At 41.1% G+C, this 21,359-nt stretch overlaps 3 protein-coding genes across 4 annotated transcripts in view; 2 read left to right on the forward strand and 1 right to left on the reverse strand.

The window, feature by feature from the left end:
• CFAP43 (cilia and flagella associated protein 43) overlaps positions 1-10,057 on the forward strand; it is an 88,822-nt gene extending 78,765 nt beyond the window's left edge. Inside the window, exons 35-39 of the mRNA XM_074959402.1 lie at positions 484-646; positions 3,006-3,170; positions 5,155-5,235; positions 6,441-6,594; positions 7,167-10,057. Coding sequence (XP_074815503.1) covers positions 484-646; positions 3,006-3,170; positions 5,155-5,235; positions 6,441-6,594; positions 7,167-7,339 — 736 coding nt within the window. The 3' untranslated portion in view covers positions 7,340-10,057. The remainder of the gene's footprint in view (positions 1-483; positions 647-3,005; positions 3,171-5,154; positions 5,236-6,440; positions 6,595-7,166) is intronic.
• SFR1 (SWI5 dependent homologous recombination repair protein 1) lies at positions 7,863-18,920 on the reverse strand. 2 transcript variants are annotated; one of them, XM_074959403.1, is made up of 4 exons: positions 18,887-18,920; positions 15,229-15,344; positions 11,432-11,824; positions 7,863-10,258 (listed from the first exon to the last, which is right to left on the reverse strand). In XM_074959403.1, the coding sequence occupies exons 2-4, from the start codon at positions 15,322-15,324 to the stop codon at positions 10,067-10,069; spliced, it is 681 nt and encodes a 226-aa protein (XP_074815504.1). In that variant the 5' UTR covers positions 15,325-15,344; positions 18,887-18,920; the 3' UTR covers positions 7,863-10,066. The 2 variants fall into 2 exon arrangements, with proteins under 2 accessions (XP_074815504.1, XP_074815505.1); XM_074959404.1 differs by lacking the exon at positions 18,887-18,920 and adding an exon at positions 18,643-18,863.
• The window catches only part of COL17A1 (collagen type XVII alpha 1 chain), a 121,671-nt gene continuing 111,598 nt past the window's right edge, over positions 11,287-21,359 (forward strand). Inside the window, exons 1-3 of the mRNA XM_074959401.1 lie at positions 11,287-13,292; positions 14,638-14,695; positions 14,837-14,928. Coding sequence (XP_074815502.1) covers positions 14,655-14,695; positions 14,837-14,928 — 133 coding nt within the window. The 5' untranslated portion in view covers positions 11,287-13,292; positions 14,638-14,654. The remainder of the gene's footprint in view (positions 13,293-14,637; positions 14,696-14,836; positions 14,929-21,359) is intronic.

The raw sequence follows: 21,359 nt of genomic DNA on the forward strand, positions 1-21,359 counted from the left end.
CGTAATGCTGTATTTTTCTTATTCTATCAGCTACTACACCACCTGGTTCTCACCACCTTTGAGATGGGAGTGTTATTTGGGAACGAACTCCAAGATAATTAAACAAAAAGAAATGTACTTGACTAGGATGGGGGAGGTTTCTGTCATGCCTTTACAGTTACTGATAAAGTTTTTCTTTGTTCAGTAGGGGCTTTCTCCCTTATAACCTCTGCTTGACTTGGCAGTGAAGACAAAACAGTCTGTGTAGAAAGAAGCACTCACTGGAGGAGCAAATAGGAGAAAACAGGGTGTGAGGGAGCAAACCCTTGCTGAAACATGCATTTGGTCATTAGCAAACACAAAGAATTATGAAAATTGCAGTGACCCTTTCTGGTTTTCAGATGATTTCCTAGTCTTTCTGTTACCCTCTGATCATAGAGAAGATTTAAAATACAAGCATTTTATCAATCACTAAAAACTACTATTGATTCTCTGCAATTTTAGGCTACGAGAGGAAAAGATGAGGTTTCAACTGGATTTGACTATCCAATTTCTGCTTAAACAAGGACAGGTGGAATTGGAGAGTGCTGCTGAGCTAATACCAGATTATACTGATGCTATTCTCATTCACAAGAGTGTTATAGAAGAACTGAATTGCACAATCCGGGTAATTTACATTTTCTGGAGGAAATTAAGGGCTTTAAATGAATGGATTTTCCTTTGGAGACTGCAGCTTTTATCTAGTTTGACATCTCTGTAATACTGATTTAATCTGTTTTAATGCACTTCCATATACCAATGGGCTCAGTTATCACCTTTGTTTTGAAAGGTCCTTGAAGCTATTATGAGTTCTGTAACATCTCTAATATAAAGGCTACCATCCTGAGCACTGATCACTGGAATCCTGATCAGTGGAAAGGCAGCATCTTTAAGCACTATGTCCATGCTATTTATAGAGAATTAATATCCTATACACCACTCCTACATTCCCCAGTTGTGCAGTCATGTCAGGTAACTGAATGTTGGGTTACAGTGAAACTTCCAAAAATTAAGTGATTCTCCTTTTATATAAAGGTGAAATTGTGGGATCATACATGGCACATTTCATTTTTCATACTCACAATAAAGGTTATTTTCTTGCCATCCCAGCTGCATAAAAATTTGCTTTTTATTGCTACTGCATACAATCTTCACTGGTAACTGCAAAATACCTGAAACTGGGACAAGTTCAAATATTGTAGAGCAGGGGTCGGCAACCTTTGAGAAGTGGCATGTCAAGTCTTCATTAATTTAAGGTTTGGCGTGCCAGTAATAAATTTTACATTTACAGGGGCCCCCAGCGGAACCCCAGACTGGCAGCGGGCTGAGTGGGGCCAGCGGCTGGGACCCCAGCTGGCAGGGGCCGGCAGACGGAATCCCAGACCAGCTGCCGGCTTGGATGGACGGAATCCTGGGCCGGCAGCGGGCTGAGCGGGGCTGGCGGCCAGGACCACGGCTGGCAGGGGCCAGCAGACAGAACCCCGGACCGGCAGCGCGGTTGGCAGACGGAACCCCAGACAGGCAGTGTGCTGAGCTGCTCAGCCCGCTGCCGGTCTGGGGTTCCATCTGCCAGCCGGGGTCCCGGCCGCCAGCCCTGCTCAGCTGGGGTTCTGTCCATCCAGGCCAGCAGTGGGCGGAGCGGGGCTGGCAGCCGGGACCCTGGCTGGCAGCAGAGTGCCACTAAAGATCAGCTTGTGAGCCGTCTTTGGCACGCGTGGAGGAAAAATGCTTAGGCCTACGTTTTTAAAGGTATTTCAGCATTGCTGAGTTCACCGTTTCAATGCCTACCTCATTTAGGAGCCTCAATGTCATTTCCAAAAAGGATTTAGGCACTTAGGAGCCAAAATTCCATTGACAGTTGATGGGATTTAGGCTCCCAAATCACCATTGAGAATGACAGCCTCCTAAATCAGTTAGGTGTTGCAAAGCTAAGCTCAGCAATGCCTAAATACCTTTAAAAACATGGGCCACAGCACTTATATAAGGTGGGAGAACAGACAGGTATTGACTGCAATTTGTTTCACCCTCATCTGTGATACAAGGCTGAAGCAGTAGCGTTAATTTAAAGTGTCAGCAACAGGCAACAAGTTCCATAAAAAAGAATATAAGAATGGCCATACTGGGTCAGACCAATGGTCCATCTAGCCCAGTACCCTGTCTTCTGACTGGCCAAAGCCACATGTTTCAGAGGGAATGAACAGAACAAGGCAATCATCAAGTGATCCATCCCGTCATCAACTCCCAGCTTCTGGCACTCAGAGGCTAGGGACACCCAGAGCATGGGGCTGCATCCCTGACTATCTTGGCTAATAGCCTTTGATGGACCTATCCTCCAGGAACTTATCTAATTCTTTTTTTAACCTGGTTATGAGTTTTGGCCTCCACAACATCCCCTGGCAATGAGTTCCACAGGTTGACTGTGCATTGTGTGAAGAAGTACTTCCTTTTTTTTGTTTTAAACCTGCTGCTTATTAATTTCATTGGGGGACCCCTGGTTCTTGTATTATGTGACGGAATAAATATCACTTCTTTATTCATTTCCTCCACACCATTCATGATTTTACAGACCTTGATCATATCTCCCCTTATTCATCTCTTTTCCAAGCTGAAAAGTGCCAGACTTTTTAATCTCTCCTCATCCAAAGCTGTTCTATACCCTTAGTCATTGTTGTTGCCCTTCTCTGTATCTTTTCTAATTCTAGTATGTATTTGAAATAGGGCAACAAGAACTGCATGTAGTAGTCAAAGTATGGGCGTATCAGGGATTTATATAGTGGCGTTATGATATTTTCTGTCTTATCTCTCCCTTTCCTGATGGTTCCTAACATTGTTAGCCTTTTTTGACATGAAGTCTGTCTGGACACCAGCCTCTGAAAATGATTGCAATGTGGCACATTAAAATTACTGAAATTAGAAGTCCTGTTCATCCTGTTACAGAAAAAATTATTCTGTAATCCATAAATTATGCTAAAATTAATCTTTTTCAGGCTCAAGGAGAAAAGAAAATTGCTAGCATGGTGGAAAGTAAAGACTTCTCTAAAGGGATATTTCAGCTGGAATGGGAACATAAAAAAATGAAGATGCTGATGGAAGATTTAAACCAGAGGGCTCGGGATATTCAAAAACTGCATGTTTCACGCGATCGCCAGCTCGTAAGTAACTCTGAAATTGAGATTTTATCTGGAGAAAAGCTGCTGCCCATGTTTGTACCATTATTTGTATTCTTCAGTTGTCCTACATCTATAGGGAAACCCAGCCCAAGCTAGGACAGCAATTTAACCTTAAGGACTAAATTTTTCTTTGACATTTGTGTAACTCTGAAGTCTTTGGAGTTGTACAGGTGTAACTAGGCTTGGGAAGATTCAATTAAAATCATTAGTCATTGGTAAATGTCAATTTCACCTGACACTCAGAAAGAGAACCCCCGTTCTCAAAAAAAAATCCATCAATAACAGTCGGCAAGTGCAGACCGCCCTGGAACTAGGCCCACAGGGATGTACTGTCACAAGCCCACTCAATTACTCAGCAGTGGAGTATGCTGGACTGTCCCCAGGAAGCAGCCATTCAGCAGCAGGGTGGTATGCCCCATAGCTGGGGGTCTCTGCTCTGCTGGACCGGGACCACAGCCTCCCCCGCACTTGGGTGTCTTGGTCCCCTCAGCCATACAGGGAGCCTCTTGCAGCACTTCTATCAGTGCTGCCCTAACCCCTCACTTAATTTAATAAGAACAGCCATACTGGGTCAGACTAAAGGTCCATCCAGCCCAATATCCTGTCTTCCACCAGTGGCCAGTACCAGGTGTCCCAGAGGGAATGAACAGAACAGGGAATCATCAAGTGATCCATCCCCTGTCACCCATTGTCAGCTTCTGGCAAACAGAGGCTAGGGACATCATCTCTGCCCATCCTGTCTAATAGCCACTGATATTGTCAAAATTATAAAAAAAAATTGAATTTTGTTAAGCCTAGGTGTAACTGCAGGCAGAATTGGTTCTAAACTTCCGAGTATCAATACTGGCAGTTAAAGCAAGGAATCAGGATTTTACAGCCTTAAGTAATTCATCTTTAAATAAAACATTCTTGATCTTAAATGAAAGTTCTGAAGTGCCTCCATTTGGTATGTCACAGAAAATCACAACATTATTAGTGTGCTTTTTTTTTTTTAAAAAAAGGCAGCCACTTTTGAATTTTCTGACTTCAGAAGTGCAAAAAGGGGACTGTTAGGACTGATGCCAACAAAAGAGCCAACAGGTACCCAAAAGGTGACTGTAAGCTGGAAAGTTCCTGCAGCAAAATCACCAACAGTGCGCTGCTATTTGTTTGGATGATCCCAAAAAGGCTTACCTGAACCAGGAAGTGGACAAGTCATCTACAAACATCTGATTGCTATTGGTCACGAGTTATTTAAGACTACTTTGTTTCCCACCTGACAACAAGATCCTTGGAAACAATATGCTACCTATTGGTGTCTCCCAGAGAAAGATTTTAATAAATTATCTAGAAAAATTACTGTGAAAGTAAAGTAACAAAATTCAGAACTATAAGGTGGTCACTTCATAAAGAAAAAGCGTTCCTTCTCAAAAGGTACCATCTGTTAGAACCGTGCTTATGGGCTCCGTGGGACATTAGTCTCTGTCTAGCTAGATTAGGCAGAAACATTTTGCATTCTCCCCCATGAACATGGTTTGGGGAGTATATCACATCTAATTAGTACAGTGTAAATGGACTTAGCCAGCCTGGTTCTGTCACTGGGAGAAGGGCTGGTAAAAGTGTGCCTTTGCTATGTAGAGCATAACCTCCAGAGCCTTAATCACCTAAACCATTGGACTTTCTTTTAAAACCTTTACTCTTAGAGATTACAGATTTTGAGAGCTTCTTCTAACAACAGACACACTGAGTGTATTAGGGTTAACAATGCTAGACATAATGAATGCTTGAATAGAATGTTCTCAAGTATTCAAGCAGCGTCTAAGACATCATCTTAGAAATGTTCATTTTATGGTTTATAGAAGTGCTTTGTGCTATCCAAGATTAAAACAAATGTTTTTTCTAAACTTTATATAGCTTAACTGCCAACCTAGGATCTTGGAATGGTTGAAATACCCAGTAGTCTGATTTCTCTCTTTTTATTCTGCAGTTCCTAAGCGTACTAAACTATGACAGCCGCATCACCCAACAGGTTTCAGTAATGGAGCAGACGCTTGGTGTGATGGATAAGGTAAATCCAAAATGTGTTGTACCTATTGAGTTCCTGGGGGAGGGTGGGCAGAAGCCTGCCCACATCTAAAAGCTCCTTCCCCAGCCGGAGGTTGATGAGGTCTCACGACTTCGTGGGGCCACAGATGGGGTGTGCAAGTACCAGAAGTTGTGGGGAAAAGTACAGCCAGAAACTGAGAAGGTTCTGGAGGAGCCAGAAAAGGGGCTGCAACCTGGCGCACTCAAGGCAGATGTACGCCAGGGTCTTCCTCACACTGCAGAAGGGGCAAGCGTCAGGGAGAGTGGTGAAACATCAGGTACATGCCCGTGCTCACGGCTCTGTGAAGGAGTCGCCTAAATGTGTTGTAATTGAACAGATGAACCTGTGAGTAGCACTGTTCAACACAACTCCTTCCCTCCCTCCTCAACTAAGCCTTCCATTGTCCGAAACCTTGGTATTATCCTTGACACCGAACTCTGCTTCCTCACATTTGTCTGCAGATCTGCATATCACTACCTGCAGAGCATTGTGTGTGTATTCCACTTGCTCCATTGCTAGTCAAGTTTTCCTCCAGGTCTTCATCTCCTATTGCTTTCTGTACTGAAACAGCTTTCTTTATGGGCTTCTCATATCCAGCCTCTCACTCCTACACATGCATAGTGCTGCTCGCCTACATACAAAGAAGCATGCGCACAGCACCCATCCACTGGCTCATCCAAATAGAAATTGCCCTTGTTTTTAAAAGATTCCATGGACTTGCTCCAGCGTGCAATAACTGACACCATCCCCGACTTTGTCTCCCTATGCTCCTTCTCCCAGCTTTAGCATTTTCCGCCTTCCTCTCCATCCTTTCACACAATTTCACTAAAGTTGGCAGACGAGTCTTTTTCTCTGTAGCTACTGCAATCTGAGACAGTGCTACTGCATCTCTGCTTCTTTGACTACACCTCTTTTCAAGTTTCATCTTAAAGTCTCTTTCCATCTGGTCCATACTTCTTAACTTTTTCCTGTCTGCTAGTGGTTATATTGGAACTCCATAAAGAATGTTAGGATACAATTTGTATGAAAGGAGCTGTGTAAAATAAAGCTGCATTGTACCAACTAGCCAAATATAAAAGCAAACTGAGCCCCAAGGTGGTGTTTTAGTTGATAGATTTCCATATAAAGTTTGTTCAAGCAGCTTTAATAAAGTCTCATATTTGCTTTATTCAACTGGAAATGGACAGCTGCACAAGAAGAATGTGAAGAACCGTCAGAAAGTATTTAAAGATCTGGAGAAGCGCATCTGTCTAAAGGAACAAGCAAACTACAAACTCAGCCAGGAGCTGCAAGAAATGCTTGTGTCTGTTTCAGAAAGGCGGCATATCTTTGAAGCAGCTGGTGAGTCCCATTCTGTAGCACGCTTTAGGTCACAAGTAAAAGACATTCATAAAATACAGCTCCGAAGCTGGTCAGTTCTACTCTCCATCAGCAGCACTACAGGGACAAAACACTGCCAGCAGCAGATTTTTTGTATGTTACATATACACAGCTGGTATTACCCTGCCTAAGAGAGCTATTTCAGTATCCATCAGACACTAAGGAGATATCTAGACTTGAGATTTTTGCTCCTGTTGTAACTCAAGTTAATTAACTGTTGTTGGTATAAGTTGGTGAAACTCCACTGAAGTCGTAAAACTATTCCCATTTGCATCAGCAGAGACTTTGGTCAATGCCTTTGTCCTCTCTAAAAAATAAATTCATCCCTCCTCCTCTCACCATTTGTGCCTGGGCAAAACAGAAGTAGCCGTACATTGCAAGAGCAAAAATTTGTCCCCAAGTGTGAGCTCTTTTGAAAGTTTAGCCCACACTGTACAATACTTGTCACTGAAATAATATACGCCCTGGGGGAGGGCCTACAACAATAGATTTTTCTCTGATATGAACTATTTCTGATATTTTGCTTTGCACAGACACACAGCTGGTTTCTGAAAAAGCTGCAAAGGAGCATTACCGAGATATTGTGCAGCGACGACAGCTAGTGGATCTTGCAAAAGAACAGGCCCAGGAGATTGCAGTTCTTCAGGCAGAAGTTGAAAGGCTGAGAATGAGAACATTTCCTGCCCTTTTTGAAACAGAATATTAGCAGAAGCGTACTTCCACCAACATGAACGCATATGAGTTCATCGTTGCTTATCTCCTTTGCTTACCGTAGATACATCTCTCCACAAAAGAATTGATTTTAAAATATTTTACTAGACTGAGTATGAAAGCTATTTTGTACATTTTATACCCAATTTTGGTGTGCCTGTTGTAAAACTGAAATTTATGATTTCACAGCTTAATGACAGACACGTGTTTATTACTATAGAAACAGACGTTTTGAACAACATAGTCACCTTGTGTATTCTGTGGTCAGCAATGTACGTTCCTATGATGCTGAAGAATGGAAGCAATTCAGGAAACCCTGAATTGTATTTACTTAGGAAAAAGATATAGGGCAAAACTGTCAAGTAGTATAACTAAAACTAGTTTTGTTAAAAATCAAATTACTAGTATACATGTTGAATGAAATCACAAATATACTGATTTATTTAAAATAAAACAGTTCATCATCATTGCTACATGATACCATCATAACAGGCAGCATTAGGTGCACTTTACCTTGATTATATAATTTAAAAAAAAAAAAAAAACACTACTGCTTCATTTAACTCCCAAGTCTTGAGTTCAGGATCCCGTATTTTACCTCCTTAGTTGATGCCATCGCACACTGAACAGGTCAACATCTGTCATCACAGGAAAAAGACACGTAAACACAGTGCTGAGAGCAGTTTTTTCAACTGCTGTAATTGACATGATACCAAGCCTTCCATGTTCAGAATTGTGTAAGTGAAGTATGAACTGTTTTTCAAAACTCTTAAATTCTGGAAGATACAATTTAAGTCTACACACGCTGTTAATAATTTTGAATCCTAAAGAGTTGAACATCTTTTCCTTTTTAAACCATTATTAGATCATCTTATTTCTGCTCTTAAATTTTATTCCACTTCACTGTATTTTAAAAAAAAAATAAATCTCACAGTCTGTAGATTAAATAAGCCTCATTAGACCTACCCTACTGAACTCTTCTTAAACAGTTTCTACTATATGACCCACTAGTGGAGTCCAACTTCAGATGTGTTGGCATGAAATTTCTTCTCATACCACTTCTCCCCGCAAAAGAGATAGGAAGCAGATAAGGAAAAGAGGAACCTTTAGTAAATTCTACCATGTGGTTTAAGATGGACCTGCACAGGAATTTCCTGCCATTACAATTTCCCCCCACCTGTTCTGAATTGTTTCTTCCCTCATCTTTCCTAGGAAATATGCCTCAAGTCAGAGCCCCATTCCAAGGTGACATCACTAACAGCATTAATACTTTTGTTTAGGAAATACTACATTTGTTATTAAAACTTCTCAATTGCTTTTGCTGCCTCCTCCTAGATCTGACTTCTGTTTATTGCTTTATCATTTTAACTATGATTCATAAGTAGTCTAACTACCCCTCCATGGTTCTTCCCAGATTTCTTACCTCGTACCAAGTCCTCATCAGGAGGCAGGGGTTGAATTCCAATCTAGCAGAACCGAAGAGCCCTGGGAGGGCAGCTAATCCCTTCTGGATGTCCCATCTTCTTACCCAAGACACTGTTTCAGCCCCTTTTTCATTTTAGTAACTACACAGATTATCAAATGGTTTAATAATAAACACTGCTTATATAAATTCCCAGTTAGCAGTAAAATTCACCTTCCACTGAAGAGGGCCTTGCTGCAGAATTTAGGTCTAGTGTCACCTGATAAACAGGAGCATGGTAATCTGGAACAGCAAAACAAAAATATGCTACTTCTAAACTCAGATTTTTCCTGATTTCCCTGCAGGTACATCGGAAGTGTCTCAGTGTAGAGGAAGGGAGTATAAATAGTCACATGTACAATAAAACAAAGTTACAGCAGATTAGGAATCTGTATGTGTACAACGAATTGGTGCATTCTGGAGGTGTGGGGGGGCAGTTGGGGTTCTTATAAACTTACACTGGATGAAAAGTGTTTCAAAGTAAAAAAAGAAGAAATTCAGTGAAGAAAGTAGCTAAAATAAATGGATTGTCAAGGAGGAGATAGTCAACAGGGAATCAGTTTCTCTCACACAATCTCTAATTAATATAATAAAATACCACTCACAAATTAGAACTAAAACCTAAAAAGGTGAAAATGGCTTTGGGATTTACTAAGAATAATTGCAGAAAGGTAAATTAAATGCAGCCATTTAAACATATTAGACACAGTTCTGTTTTTGTTAAGCACCATAGAATATGTATTGCTTCTAGTACCACAAGAAATAAAGCCATGCACAAAAACTCAATATTGCTTCAGTGACTGAGAATATGCAATGTGATTACACCTGAACTTAACCCTTAGAAAGCTCGCATCAATTGACTGGCAAACTGAAGAAACTTTCAGAATATGTATGTGTTGAATTCCTCAACATCTTAGTATTAACTAGAAAAAAACAGTTAACTTGATCCCATTATATCAAACGAGAATGTACAGTATAAAACTGATATGAGAAGATACAGCCCGCTGTTTAACTACAATATTACTAGATTTCATTTTCACATTCACTAATGGCAATTTTCTCAGTAAATAAGTTTCTGCCATATAAGTCAATAAGAGATAATCCTTTCCAGAAAACTACATAAGCACAGTCTATTACAACAATCCACTATTGAAACAAACTATCATGATAGTTTAATACTTATGATGCAATCAGTTGATATTTAATCTTTTCTGAAGACTTTTTTTTTTTTTAAATAACCGAGACCTTTGTAATGGTAAATTACATATCTGTAAAGTCGTCTTCTGCTCTGCTGTAGTGTAGTAACTTGTCTTCTAATCCAAAATTGTCTATCAACAGAGTAAGGCTCAGTTTACTGCCATCTGTAGACAAAGCTGACTGGAGTTCATAAAGCATCAACTGGGTGCTGCATCTCCATTTCGTTATCAAAGATTGCAATTCTGATGGGTTATTCTGAAACAGTGGGGGGAAAGGTTACTTACTGAGTTGCAGAAATTACAGAAAAATAACACTTGGAACTTTACAGATATTTATATAACTTAATTAACTGAAGGCGCCCCAAAACAATTACAATAAAAAGCCATATGCAGAGAGCATTTCTGCCTCCTCTGGAGTGGAATGCAACAATTACTTCTGTAGTGGTCCTGTCCAGGTCAAGAAGTGGGAAAACAGCTCATCCACTTAAAACTATGTGGAAGCTTAGGTATGAAGAATGTAATTAAGTGAATTAGAATTTGACCCCTCATCTCCTACAAAAAGTTGCATGGATCTTTATCATCTACATATAGGATCTCTGCACTTTCAGCAGTACAATATCCACTAACAATGATGGCAAATTAAGTTGTAATCGAACAGAGAAGTGCTATCTCATGAATCAACCTGTTTTCAGCAATACCTAGGGCTGCATCAACATTGGCAGCGTTCAGACCCAAGAACCTAACATGGTGGAAAAAAAGGGCCAGTGCCTTGTCTGTGGTTGTTTCTATTAGTAGAGCTGTACTGTTAGTAAACTGCACGTCCAATTTTGTCTAGTGTAGACAAGCATTGGTAGTCTCCCAGTCAAGTGCGAACACTTTTCACAATAAAAGACAGAGGTCAAGAACAGTTAAAGATGTATTTGAAGTAAACATCAGGTTTAAAAGTCATTCTTAAAGAGCTACATTATTATGCATTATTTTTTATTGCATTTCTTTTAGTTTGGATGATGAAAACAGAATAGTCTTTCATTTTGGTTTCTCATCAGTTTCAATTTCAGGTTCTCATGTATTAGCCCAATGCTGCAATCTTTAGGCTTGAAACACTACTACGGAATGTTTTCGTTTTAAAAAAATATTTCTCCAATAGAATTTAAAAGAACACACAGAGAAACATTTCTACTGGAGTTGGTCACAATTTTTTGAATTTTGGAATTAAATTTAAAACAGAAAAACAAAAATAAATAAATCAACCAACTTTCTTCCCTGCTTTTTGGCTAGCTCTAATTTCTGCTGGTTTTAGGAGTTTATAAAAATGTCTTTTTACAGAACCAAAATTTGCCCTGATATTGTCCCTTACCTGGCACCATTTCAAAAAACATTAAAAGATTTAGAGCTGAGATAGTGTGACCTATTCAGAAACTCTTCTTACCTTGGACCTGTACATCTTGACCAGTTTGAGTCTTCGAAGCAGCTCTTCCTTCTCTTGGACCTGCTTCAGCAATCTTAATTTTTCCTCCAGTAGTTCTTGTTGACTAAGGTCAGCCCCCAACACCACAGAGTGTGGAGAATTCTGAACAAATCTACAGCAATGTCTCTCCTGTAAAGGACTATTCAAACTTATATCTGCAGCACAGTTCTTCTCCAGGATTTCACAACTATCTTGTAATCTAGAACAGGCTCCTTTTGCCAACAGAGCCCCTTCTTCAGAAGTACTGTAATCTTTTTCTTCAATATCTACTTTAAGGCGTTTTGCCACAGTGAAACTGGAATTAAACGAACGTCTTGCTTTCTTTAATCGCTCCTTAAGTGTTGTGCTCATTGGCTAAAGAAAATGACAAAGGAACAAAAAAAAAAAATCAAACAATATTTTGGCTAATATAAACTGTTTATTTGGGAGAAGTAATAACAGAAGTGACCTTAATATAAGTAGTAAGTTTACCAGTTCAATTTTTACAGTATATGTAAACCCCACTATAATGTAAATTTTCACAATTACCACTACATATTTCACAAATGTGACTGAGCAGTTATCTTCCTCCTCTCATGTATACCTACACACATTCACTCAGCAGCTAGACGTAAGAAAGAGTTGTGGCTCCAATCTTCCTCACTTCATCTCTCAGGACTAAATCCTGCTGTCCTTATTCAATGACTCCAGGAGAATTTTCTTTAAGGAAGTACAACTATCCTAATTGTCTAGTACAACTATCCTAATTGTCAAAATTTAGAAACTGTTAAAGGTCAGTATGTTATCATCACTGTAAAAAAATCTCAGCATGGAAATCTACTCCTGGAGGCTTCAGAACTAGAGGGAACTCAAGATAACTACTGGATCAATAGCACAGCCTTGTAATTTCCCCCCACCTTTTAGTTTCAATATTGCTCACAATGTGCTATGTACTTTCCAAATATAAAGCCTAGCATGAACTCCCCAAAGTAGGAAAATTAATAGTTAAAAGAAAACTACAGTGTGATATATTTGGTAGTACAATCACTATAAATATAATTATAAAGAAGTAAATCAATAAGTTTCTGGAAATAAAAACCAATAATAATTTTTTTAAAGAAACCTCTGCCTACATGACCAGTTAATGATGCAAAGTAGGACTGAAGGAATCCTTTCCTCCACTGGACAACACTGCAAGTCAAGCATTTCAAAGTTATTTGTAAGGCAGATCCCCTATTTTTTTATTTAAGGGAAAAAAACAAAAAATTAAATGATAGAATTCAGCTTATAGTAGCTTTGAAACTGTTTTCAAGTGTTTTCTACTAGGAAAATTCTTGCAGGTCTATTCTGCAGGAAAGAAAGCTGCCTCACTGAATGTAAACACAGATATATCTAAATACTGCTTTAAAAATCAATTCAACATATATTCTTCTTATGAGCCTGATTTTGCCACCCTGACTCAAATTGGGTAGAACTCAAAATCCAAACGGGACTACTTGCACAGTAAAGTACTACTCAACATGTGTACGGGTGAAAGCATTGAACCATACTAAATTAATTTAAATTAAAGTAATTTAAGTTAACTAATTCAAACATAATATACTCCTGGGGAAATTCTGCGCCACTGCGCAAGCACAGAGTTAAGGTCCCTTGAAGAAGAATTGACTCTGATGGGGAGGCGAAGGGAAGCCGCAAGAGAGGTCACGCTGCAATTACACCTTTCACCCAACAGGGGCTGATGTGCCAGAAGAGAAGGCAGCTGGCTCGCAGGCTGGAGCAGCCAGCTGTGGAGAAGAAGGGGGCAGAGGCTGCCTTTCTCACAGCACCCTGCCCATGAAGCCAGGTGAGAAGGCACAGAATATAGGGGAGACAGAGTGGTGCTGCTGGCGGGTGGGGGTGTTTACACAGACTGGGGTTCAGAAGGGCTAGTGGGGCGCATAGGAGCTAGTGGGGCGATAACACTGAGCCAGGGGCTGAATGGGAGTGGGGGTGCAGATATGCCTGGCTGAAAGGGAGAGGCTAGGGGTCAGCCAGGGTCTGCATGAGGGAGGCTCCCCAACTCCTTAACAGTCCCTCCCCCTCAAATAAAACTGTTCCATACTTCTCCCACCCACACCCAACAACCTTCCAGTTTTATTCCCAGGCTCCTTCCCAGCAATTACTTCCCTCTTTCTTAGCTCCTCCATTACCCTGACTCCCCCAAGCCTTTGCACTGCTTCTGAGGGGTGAGGGAAATACGTTTCTGTATTGTAGTTTAAATGAATTATTACTCAAAGTCCTGTATTAATATGCCTAGTAAGGAATCTATTTATCAAAAAAATTTTCCTGAATCTTTTCTGTTGTCTCTTTTGTTACAGACATGCTTGCTAACAGGTATTTTGAAATAAATTACCAAAATAACTGAAACTGGCATTATTATATTGTGTTATTTTGACATATAAAATATGCAGAATTTTTTAAATATTGTGCACAGAATTTTTATTTTTTTGGCCCAGCATTCCCCCAGAAATAATAATAGGCATCCTCCACTGTTGCAGTTCTCCAGCTGTAATGGTTATCCCAGGTAGCCAGTCCTCAGATTTCTGTTCTATCTGAAACAAGCATTACCACTATTTCTACTACATCAACCATTGAACATCACTGGACCTCAGACATGGTCATCAGAAGAATCAAATAAGTGTCAGGCTTGCGGCCAAGAGACGTTTCTATTCCAAACTGCTTTTTAAACACCAAGGCCACCATTTTAGAGTGGTTATGGTTTTGAGTGCCTCAGTGTTAGAGTGACTAATCTGAGGTACCTTACAGGGCTTAATTTCAGAAGGTGGGTGCTCAGCACTTTCTGAAAACCCAAAGTCACTGAATTCAAAAATCACTAGTCATCCTTGAAGATCTTTGCCTAGTATTTTATATCCTTATAAAATATTTAAACTTTGAGAAAACCCAAACAATATAGTTAAAAGACACTTATCACAATCTGCCTATGCTGGCCAGGCCGCTGTTTTAATGTGTGCCATGGTCAATTTAACATCACCAACACGGTGCATGCAGGGGCATTACATCAGAGAAGGAACAGGCAATGTAGAGCTGAACATCATAAGACCTAATACATTGCATTTCCATTTTGCATAGAGTTTTTCATACAAGCTGTGCTCCAAACTTAAAGTTAAATAATACCAATTTGATTTCAGGTATGATGTGAAAACAGATGGGAAAGTCAGCATGGAAAGCTGTCAGATGCAGTGAAGGGTAATGCTGTTATAACTGTGGTAAGACTGTGATGTGACAGACTAAGCTAGTGCTAAGTGAGGAAAGGGGGGCAAGGTCAGGGAAAAGTGGGCTGGAGCAAGGGCAATGTGATTGTATTATTCTGTATGTGTCAAAGTACAGGCAGAAGCAGCAGCACCATTCTGCATATGCTGGAGCCCAGAGAACTGAGACTTGGAGCCTTTTGTACAGATGGGAAGAAGGATTTAAAAAAAGTGAGTTTAAATAATGTCCTGAATATCCTTATAGGTATTTATAAGGTTTCTATCAGCTCTTAGCTCGGCATTCAGGGTGTGCAGCACTTAATCCAGGTCATAATCAAAGCACACATACTTAGAGAACATTACCCATTAATTTTAATTCTGGGCATAAACTCTCTGTTCCCACATATATTCTGTCAAAGTATTCCATAGACTGCCAAACATCAAGTAAAGTTTGCTCACTATTGGTGTTGCAATACCTAGCTAAAATGGGAAAACCTCACTAATAGAATGGTATATAAAAGATTTTCATACCTTTTTCCCTGAGCCACTGCTCTGAGGAGCTAGTGTCCCACAGTCCTTTGGAGTACTGCACAGTGATGTTGATTTGTCTAACAATGGTGTTTCCATCTCACGAATAAGTTAATATACTGTAGAAATAATACAGAAACATATTAATATGAAGAATAGACATATAACTTGACAAGTCAGGTCTTTTTCCCTCTGCTTAAGGTTAGAATGTGATGGAACAGGACCACCAAGTGGCCAGGAAAACAAGTTAAAAGCAATGGTAAGAAAATACCAACACTAGGCTATTTTCCAGTTCTTCAGTTTCCAAAGTCATCCATTTATATAGGGCCTTATTCTGCCAACCTCATTTCCATGGAGTCGTACATTGGTCTGTGAGTAGCCCTCTTGATTACAATAGGTCAGCGTTTCCCAAACTTCTTTGGCCACGAAACACTTTTTAGCCTATTACGGAACACTTAGAATATTTTGTAGTCGTTTCGTTTTCAAATAAAAAATTGCATTATTTATGCTCAAATATAATTTTACGCCATGATATTCAATACAAGATCTATCAATAACCGGAAAAAGTTTTATGTTAAATTATAGTCATTCAAAAAGAGTTGTAAACTACGCTTCAAATATGCAAAATTTAGAATTAAAAAAAATTTAAAGACGCTTTTTTTTTAATTACGATTCTTTCATAGAACACCTATTCACATCGTGCGGAACACAGTTTGGGAAACGCTGCAATAGGACAAATGGCAGTACTACTCAGTAGAAAGTTGGCAAAACTTGGCCTTTATTGTTAAGTTTTGTCTATTTATTTGTCTCTTTGGTCTTAATGTAGGATTAGAGATAATATACTGCATAGAAAGAAGAAAAATTAATATAAAATTAACATGGTTTCCAGTCTCCATCATCAGCCTCTGTCATTTGCACCAACACTGGTGGGCTCTCTCAAACTCGCCACAGGCAGTGGCATGTATTTATAAAGAAATGGAATCTATTATCATATGCTCGGAAAAGGCTAGATCCTGCCATATCTTACTCATATGCATAATCCTCACTGCAAACGGACACCCCATCGACTTCAAAACTTGAGCAATTCTTACTACTTGTCTGAGTAAGGATTACTCCTATGAGTAAGGCCTTGAAGAATCAGTATCTTGGTTTGGCCATTTCTCACTTAGAGATAAAAGGTTGCTAAGAGCCACAGGATTTTTATTGTTCAACTGTACAAGCAATTAAGATTATTAAAAAAATAAAACAATAATTATATATACAGGGGCTCTGAAAATAATCTAGTATTTTATTTGAAGTGTGATCCTTGTAGGCGTGCCCCGTGGATAAATGTATTACTCAAGTAAATGGAATTTTTAGATTAAAATGAAGATGCCCCAATTTGCTCATCAAAGCACACCGATTAACATGGTAAGTAGTACTTCTCCACACATACCAACTTTACATTGATTTGACAACATTTAATTTAGTTTATGCAATGTAGTGTAGCTGTGTCAGACGATATTAGAGAGACAAGATTAGTGAGGTAATATCTTTTATTGGACCAACTTCTTCTGAAGTTTTCTTCTTCTGAAGAACAACAGAAGTTGGTCCAAGAAAAAAAAATTAACTCTCCCACCTTGTCTCTTTAATTTAGTTTGGCATTTCTGAACCACCTGCTAATGCCCAACATGCAGCTGGGAAGTTGTCAGTTATGCCTTCCAATGCCTAGAGACTGATATTAGCAGTTTAAAAACAGAATAGAGAAGCCTTTTAAAATTAAGGATATTTAAACAAGTTACATGAGTAGTGTAAGATTACATGAGGTACTATCTCCCCACAGGCTGAGGGCACCAAAGCTGCAGCTCTCCAAACCCTTACTGTCTCAAAGAACAAGCTACAAGGGAATCCAAGTCAGGTCTGCATGGCTGCATAGACAAAGTATTAGCCCTTATTTGTCTTACTGCTAAATCAAATCCATATTACCTTGTCATTCAAGATTCAGCACATAGTATTCTATTTTAGGTTAATTTTCTAAAAGGCTGTTAATCATGTGTCTTAGCAACTAATACCTGAAATGCATTTTCAGAATGTAACAGTGATAAGTTATTTTCAGAGCATAGCGGTAAGTTACTTCATAGTTTAAGCAAGAGGCTAGGAAAAATTCACATCATAGCTATACAATATTTCACAGATAAGTAGTAAGTCTCTCCCCACTAAGCAACAGAACATTTTAAAACCTGAAAACAGCCCTCAATAGAGCTCTGTCTTTCTGAAATCCAATGGCTCAGTTAGCCTTTACACAGGTTAGTTTTCTTCAGGAAATAATTTATTCTACTAACAAAAAATTTCCAAGGGTGCCATGGTGTCAGCATGAATCTGTAATTGCACTTCTCCATAGGTCTCTGCAACTCTGCCCTGCAGTGAGAATCCTCCCCTTATGAATCAGGATCAATTTTATTCCCATGCAAAAACACCATTTATCATATAAAAACAGCTTCTTCCATTCTAAATGGAACCACTGGGAAGTAGGGGAGCAGTAGCTTTTCCTCAGCTCTGCCACTGACTCCCAGTGAGGCCTTGGGCTAGTCCCTTCTGTGCCTCAGTTTCCCCTATGGCACAATGGAGGTAATGCTGTTTACCTTGTGAACAGCTTTGAGATACACAGTGGACAAACATATTATCAGAGATAGTTATTACTGTCATTTCATGCTCAGCGAGCTTTGCGCCCTGATTAACCAAGGCAGAGCTACGGGATAGACCATAGGCAGGGTCAGTGCTCTCAGCAGTTCGTCTGACACGGGCTAACCCCTGCCCCCCACATGCTGCCATCCCCTGCGGGGCACAGCCCCCACCCAGGCAATACCAGTGCTGGGGGGGATCACCCTATTAACACGGGGTAACCCCCCCAGCTGCCATCCCCTGCAGGCCACAGCCCCCACCCAGGCAATGCCAGTGCTGGGGTGTGGGGGGGGAATCACCCCATTAACAGGGGGTAACCCCCCCCAAGCTGCCATCCCCTGTGGGGCACAGCCCCCACCCAGGCAATACCAGTGCTGCGGTGTGGGGGGAAATCACCCCATTAACACGGGGTAACCCCCCCCAAGCTGCCATCCCCTGCGGGGCACAGTCCCCTTACAGCCAATACCAGTGCTGGAGTGTGGGGGGAAAATCACCCCATTAACACGGGGTAACCCCCCCCCCAAGCTGCCATCCCCTGCAGGGCACAGCCCCCACCCAGGCAATACCAGTGCTGGGGTGTGGGGGGAAAATCACCCCATTAACCCGGGCCCCTCCCACCCTGTACACGTGGAGGTGGGACTCGAAGGGGCTGGACTAGCCCCCCGGTAGGTGGGGCCCGACCCCCAGGCAATGGGGGAAGGGTGGCTGACGTGACCCGCTCCGCTGCGAGGGGGGGAGGGGCTTTCCCCTCAGTACCTCACGCTCCTTAGCGGGCCCCCCCCCCCGCCTGGGGCTGCGGCCTGACGCTCGCTCGGTCGGGTTAAAATGGCTCCAGTCCAATCTCCCGCTCGAGGGGGGGAGGGGCCGGGCTTGGGGGCGCGGGCGCGGAGAGGAAGGAGCGGTCGGGCGCGTGAAGGAAAGAGAGATCCCGAGGCCGCCCGTCAGCTCCCAGAGGGGAGAGACACATGGCGTGCGGTCGGGTGCGCGAAGAGAAACTCACATCCCGCTCTGCGGAGTGGGCACCGGCTGGGCGTGGCCAGAGGGGGGGAAGTCTCGACTCGTGGGCGGGCGGGAATGAAGAGAGGGGAAGGGGGCAGGGCGTGTACAAATACATGGTGGGGGAGGGTTGTGGAGCTGCCTGGCCCAGGCTGAGTTGGGAGGCAGGGAGGGGATTTCAAAATACCTAGAGGGGGAATATTGGGGGTTTATTTCTAGCCCTCCCCAGCATCATGCAGTGCCCCCCAAGCCAGGTAGCTGGTTATTCAGTGACATAGTGGCAGCATCAAAGTCATGCAGCTGGGTGAATAATTATACCCCTGTCCCCATTTGACACTCACTCAGCTTCCCAGTTGGGCTACTGTCCACCCCAAATGCTAGCACTGTTCTGGATGTTTCATTGACAAAACTGGCCCTGGGCATCTCACGGAAACTCTCCCTCACGTGAGGGAGATACTGCCTGAAAATGAGCCCCAGTGGGAAACCATCTCTACTTGGGGCAGACCTGACAGAACAGACAAGAGATAGCGCTACCACCCGCTATGCCCATGGTGAGGTTAAAAAATATCCCATGGAAAGAAGGAGAGAAGTGCAAAAGGGCAAAGACAGGAGCAATCAGATTTTCCTAAAGTCAAAGCTAAATGAAATCATATGAAGAGTAAAGAAAAGAGAATATGAAAAAAAAAATGAAAATAAAACAGCATGATTGGGGGAAAGGGCTTTGAGAGGCAGAAAATATGGATAGTTAGTCCATAAAGGGAAAATCAAAGGACCAAATAATTTTTAAAAGGAAGTAAGTGAGAGACAGACAGACACATGTCTATTCCTCACACCACTTCAATATTGTGTTCAATTTTTGGTCTTCTGTTGAAGAGCAAACAGCCCAAAACAGAACTCCACTTGCCCAATTTAAAATTCAATTTAAGAATGGCTATGCATCTAGTTGGTAGCATCTAATGGCAGAACTAGCCACTAAACTGTGCATATTTTTTATAAAAAGAAAAGGAGTACTTGTGGCACCACCTTGATTTTCATGCAGGTTGTAAGGAGAGTGGTCACTTTGGATAGGCTATTACCAGCAGGAGAGTGAGTTTGTGTGTGTGGTTTTTGGAGGGGGGTGAGAGAACCTGGATTTCTGCAGGAAATGGCCCACCTTGATTATCATACCCATTGTGAAGAGAGTGGTCACTTTGAATGGGCTATTACCAGCAAGAGAGTGAGTTTGTCTGTGGGGGGGGGCGGAGGGTGAGAAAACCTGGATTTGTGCTGGAAATGGCCCAACTTGACAATCACTTTAGATAAACTATTACCAGCAGGAGAGTGGGGTGGGAGGAGGTATTGTTTCATGGTGTCTGTGTATATAATGGCTTCTGCAATTTCCACAGTATGCATCTGATGAAGTGAGCTGTAGCTCACGAAAGCTCATGCTCAGATAAATTGGTTAGTCTCTAAGGTGCCACAAGTCCTTCTTTTCTTAGAGACTAACCAATTTATTTGAGCATAAGCTTTCGTGAGCTACAGTTGCATCCGATGAAGTGAGCTGTAGCTCACGAAAGCTTATGCTCAAATAAATTTGTTAGTCTCTAAGGTGCCACAAGTACTCCTTTTCTTTTTGCAGATACAGACTAACACGGCAGCTACTCTGAAACATACTTTTTATATCACTGGACCCTGCATAAAGTTCTCTCAGTTCCATGCAATAGATCTCTGCTCTTGTATTCTGCTCTCCCCCTTTGGGTGTAGATCTCTCAGTGACATCAGAACATAATCTTGTATCCCATCAAGTAAAAAAAGTTCAAGTAGGATACGTTATTCTTGAAGCACATGCGTTTTTACTTATCATTTGAAGGGATCTTGCCACATCTGGTAAGCCCAAAATGTGACCTATGCCTCTTGTATCTGCAATAAAAATCTAATCATTTTTTAAAATATGTTAAAATCTGTCTCTTTAGACCTACAACGAAAGTTGTGTGTCATGTTTTAGCAAAACTCCTAATACAATTGCACTTTTCAAGTGGGTAGAAATTCAAATGTACAGTAACCATATAGCATGTCTCAAAGTTCTCAGCAAGTCTTCTTCTGCCTTTGTGATGATAACTTTTTTAGATTACTCACTCTTGGTTGTGCAGACATCCTAATATTTCAGTTGCACAAGATGAACGGAGTTTTAGATTTTAGATATTTTTAACTGCTAAGATTCCATTAAGATTTTACAAGAACCTATTGTGAAAAATGTAGATTACTAGCAGAAGCATGATATACTTAATTATTATTACAGTAGTATAGCACGTAGTAACTGCAACTGAAATCAGGATTCCATTGTGCTAGGTGCCTATGCATGTAGAAAGTAAGACACAGCTGCATGTCCAGAAGAATTTATAATCTAAATAGACTATACAAAGGGTATGAAAAAAGAAATATTATCGCTATTCACAGACAGGGAGCACAGCTACAGAGGTATTATGGTCTTGATTCAG

Source organism: Natator depressus, chromosome 7, assembly GCF_965152275.1.
Source record: "Natator depressus isolate rNatDep1 chromosome 7, rNatDep2.hap1, whole genome shotgun sequence".
Classification (NCBI taxonomy): Eukaryota; Metazoa; Chordata; order Testudines; family Cheloniidae; genus Natator; species Natator depressus.

What these genes read in the sequence shown, in the direction of transcription:
- SFR1 (XM_074959403.1), bottom strand. Translation starts at nt 15,324, where the DNA reads ATGGAAACACCATTGTTAGACAAATCAACATCACTGTGCAGTACTCCA. An exon ending in GCAGTGGCTCAGGGAAAAAG is followed by an intron (nt 11,825 to 15,228) that starts GTATGAAAATCT and finishes CATTTTCTTTAG; the next exon opens with CCAATGAGCACAACACTTAA. An exon ending in TCAAGATGTACAGGTCCAAG is followed by an intron (nt 10,259 to 11,431) that starts GTAAGAAGAGTT and finishes CCACTGTTTCAG; the next exon opens with AATAACCCATCAGAATTGCA.